Source organism: Heterocephalus glaber, unplaced genomic scaffold, assembly GCF_053883595.1.
Source record: "Heterocephalus glaber isolate CG9 unplaced genomic scaffold, H.glaber_assembly_v1.0 deba00001312, whole genome shotgun sequence".
Taxonomy (NCBI): Eukaryota; Metazoa; Chordata; class Mammalia; order Rodentia; family Bathyergidae; genus Heterocephalus; species Heterocephalus glaber.
Genome location: NW_028258252.1, coordinates 96,474 through 110,455, shown reverse-complemented (window position 1 = coordinate 110,455; position 13,982 = coordinate 96,474). Strand labels below are relative to the sequence as shown.

At 41.2% G+C, this 13,982-nt stretch overlaps 1 protein-coding gene across 2 annotated transcripts in view; it reads left to right on the top strand.

The window, feature by feature from the left end:
• Positions 1–12,397: 12,397 nt before the first annotated feature.
• LOC110347572 (beta-microseminoprotein-like) overlaps positions 12,398–13,982 on the top strand; it is a 70,046-nt gene continuing 68,461 nt past the window's right edge. For both annotated transcript variants that reach the window (XM_087211145.1, XM_087211144.1), the window contains exons 1-2: positions 12,398–12,524; positions 13,487–13,592. In XM_087211145.1, coding sequence (XP_087067271.1) covers positions 12,398–12,524; positions 13,487–13,592 — 233 coding nt within the window. The remainder of the gene's footprint in view (positions 12,525–13,486; positions 13,593–13,982) is intronic.

Below are 13,982 nucleotides of genomic sequence, written 5' to 3'. Positions count from 1 at the left end.
TGACATATATAGAAATGGATGGTTCATAGAATATTGGAAGGAGCAGGCTCCATACCATTAGGCTGCCCTGGAGGTGGACCATCAGGGAGTATGGCTCCTGCTGGCAGGCACAGAGCTGTCCTCATGCCCTGGATACTTTCCCCTCCATGTTTTCTTGTGTTCTTGTTACTGGGAGGTGGCCTTCACAGAGTCCTCAGGGAGAAGTTTGTGTGTGGGTGGGTGTGGGTGCATATTTGCAGGCAGAAGAGGGAAAGGACTTAGAAGAAAGATGAAAGAAGAGCAATTGGAAGTCCATGTGCAGATGTGAGATGAGTTGAAATCTTTTCACTGATGAATTTGTTAGTTTATCAAATGAATTCTATTGTTTGGGGTTAATAACAGGAAAACAGAAGTCTATCCATGTTCAGTACAGATGAAACTTTTGTCATTAATATTTTCAGTCCACAAATACAGAGCCCATAGATGTGGAAGGCTCATTGTATTTGCTATATTCAGAGGTAAATGCTTCATATTTTATGAGATACCTTGTGATATGCTTGCACACCTGGTGGATGATGATCTCCAACTTCACTTTCCTGCATTCTGGATTGTTTTGTCACATTGCAGATGAGCCTTGTGGGGACAATGGGCAAGTGTTGTCACACAGAGGACATGGACAAATTGCCAAATACCTAGGAGCTCCTATTTAGTGCCTCCCTAACCCTGCTGTGTATTTCAGCCCAGGATCACCTCACTATCAGAAAATACAACTTCCCACCACTTTACCACAGGGCTTCGTGTTTGTGAAATTGATAAACCATTGCTCTTTTAATCCAATGAACACAGATTCCTTTCTTTCCTGGAACACAGATGCTATAGGCAGAACATTATTTGCCTCTATTTGTACCATTTATGTGTATCTAGAGTTATTACCAAATCAATTTGAGAACTGAATCTTTAGGTGACTTCATTATTTGACAGATGCAGTAGTGTGCAATTGTAGTCCCAGCTACTCAGGAGGCTGAGGCAGATGGATTGTCTAATCCCTGAGCAACATAGCAAAACCCCATCTCAAAACAAAACAAAAGGAATTCATTATGACAAGTCATGTTGTATCTATTAAACAGAAAATGTGGTAGGATGCTAGGATTGCAACTCATGTGGAAAGGTGAAGGGCAACAGGTTGTGTGAAAAGGCAAAACTCAACGAGCAGCTTTGCTGTCTACCATCCCCAAACATAAGCAGAACCCATTTAGGGCAGAAAGGCATGAATGCACTCACAAGGCTCTGGCCCCATGACCCAGACACCTCCTGCAAGGCCTCATCTTCTGGCACTGCAACACTGAGGAATCATATTTTAGGGAACACCACAGCAGCCTGCAAGCTGGCTTTAGGGATGATAGGGATGGTGCTAGAAAAAATGGCCATGCCTAGCATTGAGGAGCTTCCAGGGCTTCTGTTTAAGGGGCTAGGGGTCTCAGGTAGGGCAATGGGGAGTCCAGCATGGGGTCTTAGGTGCTGGAGTGAAAAGTGGGGAACATTTGGGATGAAGGATGTAAGGGACTTAATGAGTCCCCCTAAATTTATTGGTTGATACCCTAACTCCAATAGTTTATAATATGACTACATTGGAGGTGGCACTTTTACATAGCTAAGTAGGGTGAAATGAGATAGTTAAGGGACCCTAATCCAATGGGTCTAGGGTCCTCATAAGAAATTTGGAGGTACAAAAAGACAGTGGAGATGTATGCCATGTGAAAAGGCAGCAGAGCACTGTGTGCAAACCAAGGACAGAGCCCTTGCAAGAGACCAGATCTGCCCCCAGTGCCTTCACCTTGGATTTCTAGTCTCTATGATGGTGAACTAATGAGTCCGTTTTGTTCCGGACCACAAGTCCTTGGTAGCCAGAGCTCAGTGGTGCAGCTTCTTGCTCTTCCACAAAGGCCATCCTGGACATCATGAGTGCCGATAAAGGTTCATTCTGGAAGGAGGAAGGAGGAAGGAGGAAGGAAAAAACTATTAACCATCATTTTAAAAACATTTAAAAATCAGCACACATTGATTGGGTTTAAATGGTGTTCTTATACATGGTTATGTTGTGTAATGCTTAAATAAGTTCCTACATGCCTATGTCCTGAAACTTTTGCCATCCAATATGGTAAAAGCTTCCAATAAATATTTCTCTAGCTTTTGAAATATAAAGTGCATTACTGTTATCTGTCATCACCTTACCATCCAGTAGCACTGCAGAACCTCTTCTCTCTGACTGTGACTAGTACCCACTAACCACAATTTCTCACCCCTCCCTTCCTCAGCCTATGGCAATCACCATTCTACTCCCAGCTTCTATGAGAACAACTGTTGTAGCTTCCATGTGTATGTGAGGTCATGCTGTACTTGTGTTTCAGTAACTAGCTTACTTCTTTTTCCCCCATTTAAAATTTTTTTTATTAGTACATATTTCAGTATATAATGATAACATTGTTAGTGGGGAGTTGGTCCATGTATCTTCAGTGTTGACCTTATATCCAGCTACTCTACTGAATCTGTCAATTAAGTCTAGAAGTCTTTTCACTGAGCTTTTTGGGTCTTCTATGTAAAGTATCATATCATCAGCAAATAATGACAGTTTAACTTCTTCCTTCCCTATCTTTATTCCTTTTATTTCTTTCTCTTTTCTAATTGCTGTGGCTAATGTTTCCAGAACTATATTGAACAGGAGTGCTGATAGTGGGCATCCTTGTCTTGTTCCTGATTTTAGCATGAAAAGTTTTCAGTTTTTGACCATTTAGTATGATGTTGGCTGTTGGTTTTTCATAGATAGCCTTAATCAGGTTGAGATAAAGACCTTCCATGCCAATTTTCCACATGGTTTTTATCATGATGGGTATTGGATTTAGTTGAATGCCTTTTCTGCATCTGTTGAGATGATCATGTGGTTTTTGTCCTTGACTCTGTTAATATAGTGTATTACATTTATTGATTTATGAATATTGAACCATCCTTGCATCCCTGGGATAAATCTGACTTGGTCAGGGTGTATGATCTTCTTGATGACCCTCTGTATTCTGTTTGCCAGTATCTTGCTGAGGATTTTTGCATCTATGTTCATTAGGGAGATTGGCCTGTAGTTCTCTTTTTTGAGTTGGGTCTTTTCCTGGTTTTGGAATCAAAGTAACACTTGCTTCCAGGAATGAATTTGGAAGCCTTGCTTCCCTTTCAGTTTCTTTGATGAGTTTAAAGAGTAATGGTGATAGTTCTTCTTTAAATGTCTTGTAGAATTCAGCCATGAAGCCATCAGGACCTGGGCTTTTTTTTGTTGGTAAAAATTTAATTACATTTTCAATTTCACTCATCATAATTGGGGTGTTTAGAATTTCTATATCTTCTTCATTTAACTTTGGCAATTTGTATGTATCTAGGATTCTGTCCATTTCTTCTGTGTTATCCATTTTATTAGACTACAGGTTCTCGAAGTAGGTATTGATGATCCCCTGGATTTCGGCTGGGTCTGTTGTGACTTCCCCTTTTTCATTCTTAATTGCATGGATTTGAGCCTTTTCTTTCCTTTTTTGGATAAGATTAGCTAAAGGTTTATTGATTTTATTTATTCTTTTGAAAAACCAACTTTTTGATTCATTGATTTTTTTGTATTGTTCTCTTAGTCTCCATTGCATTGATTTCTGCTTGGATCTTTATAATTTCCTCTCTTGTGAGGGCTTTGGCTTTGTTATTCTCTTCTTTTTCTAGGATCTTGAGATTCTACATTAGGTTATTTATCTGAGTTCTCTCTGTTTTCCTAATGTGGGCATTGACTGCTATGAATTTCCCTTGTAGAACTGCTTTCATTGTGTACCATAGATTCCTGTATGTTGTACTGGCATTATCATTTACTTGTAGAAACTGTCTAATTTCTTCTTTAATTTCATCTGTGACCCATTGGTTGTTCAGGAGGGTGTTATTCAATTTCCATGTGTGGTCCATGTATCTTAATTCTTCTTTCATCAACTGTCCTCCTCTCCCTGTTCCCTCCTTCCACCTCTTGCTCCCCTTCCCATTTGTAAAATATCTAGCTCCTTATTTCATATTGTATATCTTTTATTTTGCACTTCACATTTTGGTTTTCTCATATAAGGGAAATCATGCAATATTTAAGATTGTGTGTCTCATTTATTTCACTTAACATTATTGTTTCAAGATGTATCTATTTTCCTACAAGTAACTAAAGTTTATTGTTCTTTATGGCAGAGCAGTACTCCATTATGTGTAAATACCATATGTTCTTTATTCATTCATCTGTCGATGGACCTATAGGTTGCTTCCAAGATTTAGCTGTTATGAATTATGGTGCTATATACTTGGGTATGCATGTATCATTGTAATATGATATCTTTAACTCTTTCGGGAAGATAACTAGAAGGGAATAGCTAGATCCAGTGGAATTTCTATTTTTAGTTTTTTGAGAAGTCTCCATATTGATGTCCATAGTAATTGTACTAGTTTACATTTCCACCAACAATGTAGAAGGGTTCCAACTCTAGCCTGCCACAAAGTCACTTTAAGAGTTAAACTTCACTGTTTTTGTAGTTTACAATAGCTGTGGGCAGGAGGGACAGGTAGGGCAGGGGATGAAAAAAGAATTAAGATGTGTTATGTACATGTGCCATCTCCCCATGAGGAATGTAATCATTGTGTGCTGCAAACATGAACTAATAAAGAATAAAAATTGAAAAAAATAGCTGTGGGCTTTTCTTGGGGTTAGTGCTATTGGCCAGGTCTGTCATATCTTCCTGGATGTGCTGGCCCTCCAGGCTTGGCTTCTCCCCCAGCATTGGCCTTGTTCACCATCAGGTTGTTGATTAGCACTTCTGGTGCTTCATCCTGAGGGGAAATGAAATACAGAGCCAGCTCAGAGTTGACAGGTGGCCATGCCCAGTGCCCAGAATCCTGGTCACAGAGTTGGTCAGGGGGCCCATGCATGGCTTCATTGGGTTCATGTGGGGTGCAGCTCCATTTGGTCCATGGGGCATGGGGGTGTGGCTTCACCTACTTATTTCATTTAACATAAAAATTCCCACTTCCATCCATAATGTTACCAATGATAGATTTTTAACTGATTTTATTACCACATGGTATTTCATTGTGTATGCCTATATACATTCATCAGGTGATGGTTGAGTCTATATCTTGGCTATTGTGAGTAACACTGAAGGAGATAAGAGAGCACAGGTCCTTTTGGGCATATTGCTTCAAGTCCTTTGGATGTACATTCAGAAGTTGGATTACTGGATAACAGGGTACTTCTGTTTTTAGTTTCATGAAGACCTTTCCTACTATTTCCCATAAAGGATATCATTCTTGAATGAATAGAAGGAAGGTTTTCTTGATGCCCCATGGAGCAAAGAATGAATAATAAAGAAGAAGTTCAAGTGGTTTGAGCCACATGGATTGTCAGGAGCAAACTGGGCAGGTGGCCAGGGCTCTCCTATGGTCCAGAGGATGTCTTAGTGCATTCCTGCTCTTTCATACCAGACCCTAAGTGCCCTTTGGGCCTCAGCCAATTCCAGGCAGGAGGCAGTTCTTATGTCTTCATGAAAACTGTTTTCAGCACCTGAAGTGGTAACTGGCGTTTTGATCCCCTGTTTCTTTGTTGATAAAATCAAGTAAACACATGCCATATGCCTAGCAATCTACCCAGTATAGTGTTAAGGCTCAAAGAAGAAGAGTTCTTTCTCTGCCCCCTCAGGTTAATGGCAAACACATATTAGGGTGAGGACATGGTAAACACATACTTGGGGTAGAACTCTGATAGTTAGATAACTCTTATATTATCTCAGACCTGTTGATAATCAACTCTCTGTAAATACTCAGGGTTCTGGGTGAGAGATCCTTCAGAATGATGTTGACTGTGTGCTGACCTCTCCTACATATAAATACTCCATGTGACTGTTCCTGGGCACCTGCCTGGAAGGAGTGCTGCTCTTCACCATGGTAGGTAACTGAGTTGGGGGTGGCACTCAGGGCTGGAGCACCTGCCTCACATTAGCAGGTAAGTGATTTTGTACACAAAACAAAGAAAGAAAAGAAAAAAGAAAATGTACTCCTTACTATAATAGGCTGTGATGTGCATTTCTTCTAGATACCACTTAAAGATCAATGTAACCTGTGTTTGAATGTTGTATGTATTACTTGCAATTCAATGTGAACAGTATAGAGAAAGTTTGAGAGCTTTGAAAAATCTTAACACATATTGCACTATTTCTATTTTCTAGAACTAAGTAGCTATTCCTTCCAGTAATTCTTGAATTCCATGAGGTTTTGTATTTGTCTCTAAATCTTGGGGCCTATGTGAGTGATTTGTGGAATTAAATGTAATTTCAGAGCTGCAATTTATGTATCATTTTACAAATGAGGAAACTAAGGCTGGGGAGGGAAATAAGCTGCCACAGAGTCCTCACCTCAGGCCTGAGGAGCTGAGATGAGAACCCAGTCATCCCTCTCTCCAAGCCAGGAGTGCCCCCACAGGACTGTCTGTGGAGTCACATAGGGGCCTTGGAGAGGCACTGACACTGCTTAACTTGGCCTGGATCAAGAATGGTGCAGTGGGCCTTTGAAGGATACATAGGTCGTTTTAATGCAAGATGAATTTGGGAGGTGAAGTGCTGGGTCCTTTTGCTATATCATGTTGTATAAGAAAGAATCTTGTTTCTAAATCTATAAAAATCTGTGAAAGCCTCCTCTGTCTTAAATTCAAAGTAAATTTTAAAAAAAACTCTCCTTGGCTTGAACCAGTCACAAGAATGGACTGCAAACAATGGAGAAAGAAGCAGCCACTGGACAGTAGTGATGAGGGAGTCCAAGTAGGTCATCAGAAAGAGACTCCCAGAGGGAGACCCTTGCAGGAACAGCAGGGTACCTGATGGTGTCCTGGTTAGAGGTGGGTGGCAACACAGCTCCAGGTGATCCTAAACCCAGCGTCCATAAAAAAAAATTAAAGCAGAGTTTTAAAAACAAAAAAGGAGACAATTTATTTGAATGTGGGGAAACGGAGAAAGAGAGAGAGAGAGAGAGAGAGAGAGAGAGAGAGAGAGAGAGAGAGAGATTCTGGATGAATAGGGAGTATTCAAAAGTGAAACATTCATGAATCTTTGTCTTTAAGGGCCTTTTATTGGGAACTAGCATCTTTTCCATCCCCCATATGTGCACCTAAAAGTTGTCACCAACTGATTTGTTCTCTTGGCTGTCTGATCCTAACCCAGGCATGCCTGCCTACGTTTCTTCTGGCAGTTTGATTTCTTCCTGTCGTTTTTGTGTTGGATAAATGTGGGGAGTGGAAGCCTCAGAAGGGCAACTTAGAGTTAGAAATTAAATAAAGGGGACATGTATATATCTGCTGCAGGTATAGTGGTGCTAAAGTGAGAATGTACATTATATATATATATATGTATATATGTATGTATATATATATATATATCTTTTATATATTAAATAAGAGTTCTTAGGTGGCTGCCCCTTATCTCCCTTGCATTTTATTAGGTGGGTGAGGGGGGCTGGTTTTCTTGGTCTTTTATATTTCTGGCTTCTTTAGTGTTTTGTTAACTCTTCTTGATATGTTCTTAAGATAATTGTGTTACCTGGTGCCTCTCTGTAGCTTCTCTCTCTTTCCTTTGTCTTTTTGATTGCTCTAACTGCAGAGTCTATGTATAGAGGCAGAAACTGCCTTTAGTAAGGTTTTCTATTTTTTTTTTGAAGCTTACTGAGATTCTATTCTTTTTTTCTTTTTTTTTTCTTTTTTTGCTAATGGCTCCCTGTCCCTACAATGGTTCAGAATCCCAAGGGAACAGGACATTTTTCTCACCTCAAGCCCAGGCATGAAGCCACACTACCTAGAAAGCCCCAGCAAATGCCCTTCCTGGCTGCAGCCTCTCCAGCAACACACATCAGGCCTCTAGGGTTACAGATGCAAGAAGGAAGACAAGGAAAGCAGGAGAGTGCAGAGAAAATATCCACAGTTGAAAAGAGATTGGAGCTTCTGTACTCATGGCTGTCCCTATGATCCCCCAGCATCAACAACAAAACTACCAACCTGGGGTCTCAGTCTGCACTCTACTGAGGCAGAAGCTTCCAGCACTGTATTTCCCAAGCTTCTCAGGGATGGTCCTGTGTGTTAAAGCAGCACTGATTTGCTTAGTTTTTCTGTGGATCTATCAGACACCTCTGCAGTGGGCACTGATCTGCTTGGTGCTATAGTGCAAGGCTGAGAGAAAAACTAAAAGACAGAACTAAAGAGACAGAGAAATGGGGAGCCAGGATGGTCAATGCTGAGCAACCAGCAAAGGTGCTGATCAGTCCAAGCTACTGATCTTAATTGGTAATCAAAGTGGGGTAAAGTTGAACTACGTGTGAGTATGTGCAGTCATGGAGTTGCTATTGATACTAATGCAGACAAGGCTTGTAAAGGAAAAAAACAAAGGATTTTTGAATTAGGAACAGAATAGAAAAAATATAGGGTTGTAATTAGAACCTTGTCCTTCTAGTTAAGATTTAAATTGTGGGAATGGAATTTGGTTGCAAGTCATGCTGACCTTGGCATGTAGACTTTGGCTGGACTTGCTTTGAAAAACAAGCCAATTGTGGGGTTAACTCTTTACAGCCTGCTTTGAGCATAATCAATAAGGTGGTCCCCCACATGGATCTGTCCAAGGGACAAGGACAAGATTCCAAGGCCCTGGCCATATCTATCTGGAGGGAACCTGAATTTGTGTGTTAAGCTGAGTTCCCTGAGGAATTGTGATGCCCACCCAAGTGGGAGACCCTGCTTCTTACAAGTGAGAACACTGAACATCAGACACACACACATACACACATGCACACACACACATGCAACATGCACATGCAGAGGGAGATAGATCAGGTATTGACAAGTAGTATTCTAATCTAATCTATATATATTGGTTTCCCTTGTCACTGTTTCAACTCTGTCCCCGGTCTCTGAATCTTGTGCCACTGCCCCAGTACTGGGCTGGCTGTGGACTCTGCCCAGGTCATTCCCCTTGGCAGCAGCCCTGGCTCTTCTCCTCTGATGCTCTTGCACTGTGAGTCAGTGAAAGAAGACCCTCCAGATGCCCAGGATCAGCACAGCCTAGGATACCTCCTTCTCTATGAAGGGAGCAAAATTCCTGTATGGGGCCAGTTTTCTGGGAGAAGAAAATTGTAGGTTTCAAGTATTGTTTGAGGTGAGGCTCATGAAATGAAAAATGCAAATCAGAGAGCAAATGCTATTCCAAGTCCTGCTGTTGCTAACTGTAGTGAAGTTTTGTTTTTAAGAATTCATTTAATCTTTACGGTTATGAATCTAATGTATTTCACTGTAGAAAATAACAGAAAGTAGGAGGAAGAGTCTGAAATTGTCATAATCACATCTCCCGAAAATGCCTTTCTCACACTTGCCACAACTACTGAAGTCTGTGTCTGAGCAGCTCTGTCTCCATCATGGCTGTCACACCACTTGGCCTGATTACAGTCAGCTTCATGTCACTGAATGAAACCCAGTGATCCTTGGCTCATGTCCTTTCTCCCTCCCATCTGTCAGCCTGCTGAATTGTTTCTTGTGTCCCCACATTCTTAGGCAGCTGTGTCCTGGGCTATTTGTGGTTTCTCATTTTCCCACCGCATTGAGCATCCTGTAGGGCAGTTGGTCTTCATGTCTCTTCCATTGTCTTTGGGAGCCAGCTCAGAAGTGCAAATGTGGATATAAATGTTAGAAATGGTGCAAGAATGTTCATGTGCAGGAAAGAATTGCTCTCTAGGAACACTATTTCCCCAAAATGACCCCTGAGCATATCATTTCCTGTACATGCCTCTGTTTCCCTGTGAGTATGGCAAGTTACACGATTATGCTGGCCTTACATTGTGGTTTCATTTTTTCTCCATATGTTGATTTTCATTACAGTGTAGATGAGCTTTCCTGTGTTTGACATTTCTCTTTCTGTGTTTGTGTGTGAAATGACACTTCTTTTCTCTTCCTGTTTTTCTACCAATGTATTTCTTTTTTACTGTTGGTGTATAGAAACTCACCGTACAATGATATTGTTCTCTAGTTTGATATCTTTTTAGTTTTAGTTTTGTTCTTATAACTTTTAGATATTCAAATGTATTTTTACTTTATCTTTAAAAAAATACTTGAGTCATTTTACAAAATTTTTATCTCATCCTCCCTTGTCACACCCTCAAGAACTAGTTTCCCCCAACTATCTCATCAGTGTAATAAAGGAGCATATAGGGCTGAGGGGATATGTGAAAAAGAATGGTGGCAAATGGGGATGACTTCTTCACATGTCACAGCAGACTAGAAAGCCCAACCAGGCACCATCACTCACTACTGAAGATGCCAGGATGCTGTAGGAGAGGTGCAGCTGCCTCAGAGCACTACTCTGGGTGCAAATCACAGCCCCAGTCATAGCCCCTGTCCTACTGAGAGCTGGATCCACCTGTAGCCACACAGCCCTGGAAAGCCTGGCTTCACTGTCAGGTCCTTGAAATGGATCTGGTTTGAGAGCTGAGGCTAAGGACAAATGAGGTCAGGGAACCAGGACTGCCTGCCAGCCACCCACACTCTTGGCTATCTGTGTTTCTGGTCATTTCAGCTCCAGTGCAGGACATGATTGATGCAGCAGCTGGATATGGAGGACAGCAGAAGAATGTGGTGCCAGTGATATTTCCAGGGGCCTAGGGGCTGAACAACTCTGGCAGGAGGGAATCTCCCAGTAAAGAAAAGGCCCATGTAGAATTTGATTCATGCAAGGAAATTTACTGTTTCTTTTCAAAATCATCTACTGTGTGTTCTAATACCACATATTCATAATCACGTTCTGTAGGTAATTTTCTGTGATCTCAAAGACCATGTTTATTGTACAGAGCACACATCTGTATTCATTGACAAATATTCCCTGTTTTTTCTATTTTATCCTCTATATTTGTTTTGCTATTTTTACATCAGTGGTATCCTACTTAATGTGACATCATTTCACATCTAACTTCAACCATCTTTCAGAGGAACTGTATCCACCTCATCTTCCTTTCAGTCCTAAAATTCCCCTATTGAGATTTGCTTGTGCATTTACTCATCTCAACTAAATGATGTGGATCACATGCTACTTCCCTGTTCTACCAATTTCAACCTAGATTAGTGGTTGTGTCCAGGCAGCCATCAGAGATGCCCTTGTTGGTGTTGTGTATGTACTCAGTCATGGAGAGCTTATCACAATGCTCAAAGCCCTGGCTTTGATGTCCAGAGCCAATGTTATTATCTGTTTGTTTCTTCTTTGCAAAAATCTTTTTGGTATATATCTTATACTCTGAGTAACTACTTTGAAGATAATGATACACTATTGTTCTTCTCGCATTATTTTGTTATTAAATTTTGTTTTATTTTTTCATAAAAAAGAATAAAAATGAAACATAAAAAGGTCTTCATCATCTACAAATGAAAATTCTGAGCCTCATGGTCTCTTTTTTAAATTAATTTTTTATTAGTCTATGTTTGTGATAATAATTATATTTGTGTTTGGGAAATTGTTACATCTCTAAAAATAATCTATGTTGCAACCTGCCTATTATGGTTTATTTCTAGTTGTCCTCTCAAAGTTGCAATCAGCAAAAGGTGGGGGTTTTGCAAGGTGGTTGGATTATTTGGGTTTATAGCTGACTTGTTAGGAGGTGGGGTCTGGGCAGAAGAGGCAGGTCACTATGGGTGTGACCTGGAAGGGTTTATCTCCCTTTTAGCTCCTCCCTTGATCTCTCTCCCTGCTTCCTGGCCACCATGACATGAGCAGATTTTCTGCACCTCAGGCCCTTTACCATGCAACTGACCATGCAAGGACTGAAACTGCTACAAACTTTTAGCCAAAAATAAGCCTTGTCTCTTTTAAATTGTGGGTGTGGGTGTGGTGTCTCAGTGATGAGGAAAGTGACTAAGACATTGCTGTAACCTGTCTTTCTAGTCTTATGTCCTGTCTCTAATTGTGTGTCCTTTTCTCCTCATGTCTTTGTTCTTCAATTGTGTGTCAGTTCCTGACTGCTTCCAATTTTGTGTTCTTTCCCTTCTATGTCTTTGTCCATTTTTGTTGTTTTAAAAACTTCTCTTGCCCATCCTCATTCTTTGAAATTCTATAAGCTTTGTAAAACAGCTGAAACATCTTCTGATTCTCAAGGGTTTCCCAAACTTCCTCTGTAAATAAGAAAGCACACTGCCATTGCAGCTGTGGGATTCTTGACACATATATTCTTTTGTCTTTTGTTCACTCAGTGATGCTGGAGGGAAGAAGTTCCACCTTTATCACCACTTCCCAGAGCCCTACATGGAGACCTATGTGTGATCTGCAGTCCAGGTAGACATTGAATCCACTCACTCTCTACCATGTCTTTTCTTACATTTCAGAAGGCTCTCCTGGGAGGCCTCCTGTTCCTGGTCACATTTGTGATGTCATGCAGTGCCCACTGCTTTACCATACCCATGGTGAGAGGTGAAGGTGACTCCTCTGCTAGTAAGTTGATTTTCAGTGTTTATCAAGTCACTGGTAGATAGGATTGGGTGGCAGGTGGAATACTTTGAGTCTACATTGGAAGGTGAGTGAGGGAAGATACAGAAAGTGAGTCAAGTGAGGGTCTTCAACTTGGCCTGCATGTAATACAGTTGTTCTCAATTCTGTCTGGCTGAGAGTTGCCTAGAGATCTTTTGAAATTTACCAATGCTCAAACTCCATCTAAGACCCACTTAATGAGAATCTTTGTGGTCAGAGCAGCACATTCATCAGCTTCTTGATTAACTCCCACATCCATTCAGGGTTGACAAGCACTTCTGATTCCAAAGAGGTGACAGACTTTGATGGTCATGCATAGCGCAGGGAGTTTTCTTGACCTGCAGGTGCTGATTCAGGTGACCTGAAGGCAGGTGTGAGAGTTGCCTGTTCGGAGAAGCCCAGGTGATGTGAGGGTGGGAGTCCTGCAAGCACACATGGGCACCAGGTCTCAGCAGTGGTACTCAATTTCTGGGGGAGTGTCCTGAAATGATGGTGTCATAGGGCCGCACCTGGAGATTTTGATTTCCATGTTTCCTGAGATGTTCACAGGTGCACACAGAAGTGACAGCCAGAGCAAAAAGAAGCAAACTAAAAAAAGTACAGAAGTGGGGGCTTTATTTAGAGACACTTGACCAGGTGAAAGTGGGCTTCCAGTACATTTAAAGAGGAAGGCCTTAGTTATTGTTGAAATGTCTATTTTGAAGTAAAATATAGAAGGATTTGAATTTGCTTTCATAGATGTTACCAGTTTCATGGACCTTGAAGTACTGAAATTTAGCTGGTGGGAAAATAAAGAAGCGTTGTAATATATGCCTTAAAAACTGTGGCTTATCTCATGGAAGGGCCAGGCCTCAGTGCCCTAACAGCCATGTTCCTGTTGCATGACTTGGGGATTCCACTAACGGTGCTATGTTGATTTTTTTCAGAATGCAAGGATCTTGATGAAATCACACACTCAATGAACTCAGAGTGGGAGACTAGGAACTGTGGCAAATGTTCTTGTGATGAAGATGGAATTCACTGCTGCACTATGTGAGTCTTAATTCAGTAGTGGCCAAGGGGGCAGCTGGCTGTCTCTAAAGAGCAGCTCCTCTGTCATTTAAAATCCCATCTTTTGGTTATTCTCATAGAATTTATTTTGCATAGCAAGTTTAGACTCACAGTAACATGGAGCAGAGAAAGAGCTCTCCCACTGGTGCCCTTTCCCTATACACATAGCATCCTTACTGTCAATACCTCAGAGAAGGTTCCAAGAACTTCCTTTCAGAGCCTGGATCCAAACATGATCATCACCCGGAGTCCACAGTGTCTACATGACAGTTCATTCTGGATGTGGTGGAGAGTTGTAGTTCTCAGTCCTATACCCTGTACAGATCAAGTGCATTTAGTACACTCATACTGTTGTGCAACATTCCCCCACTC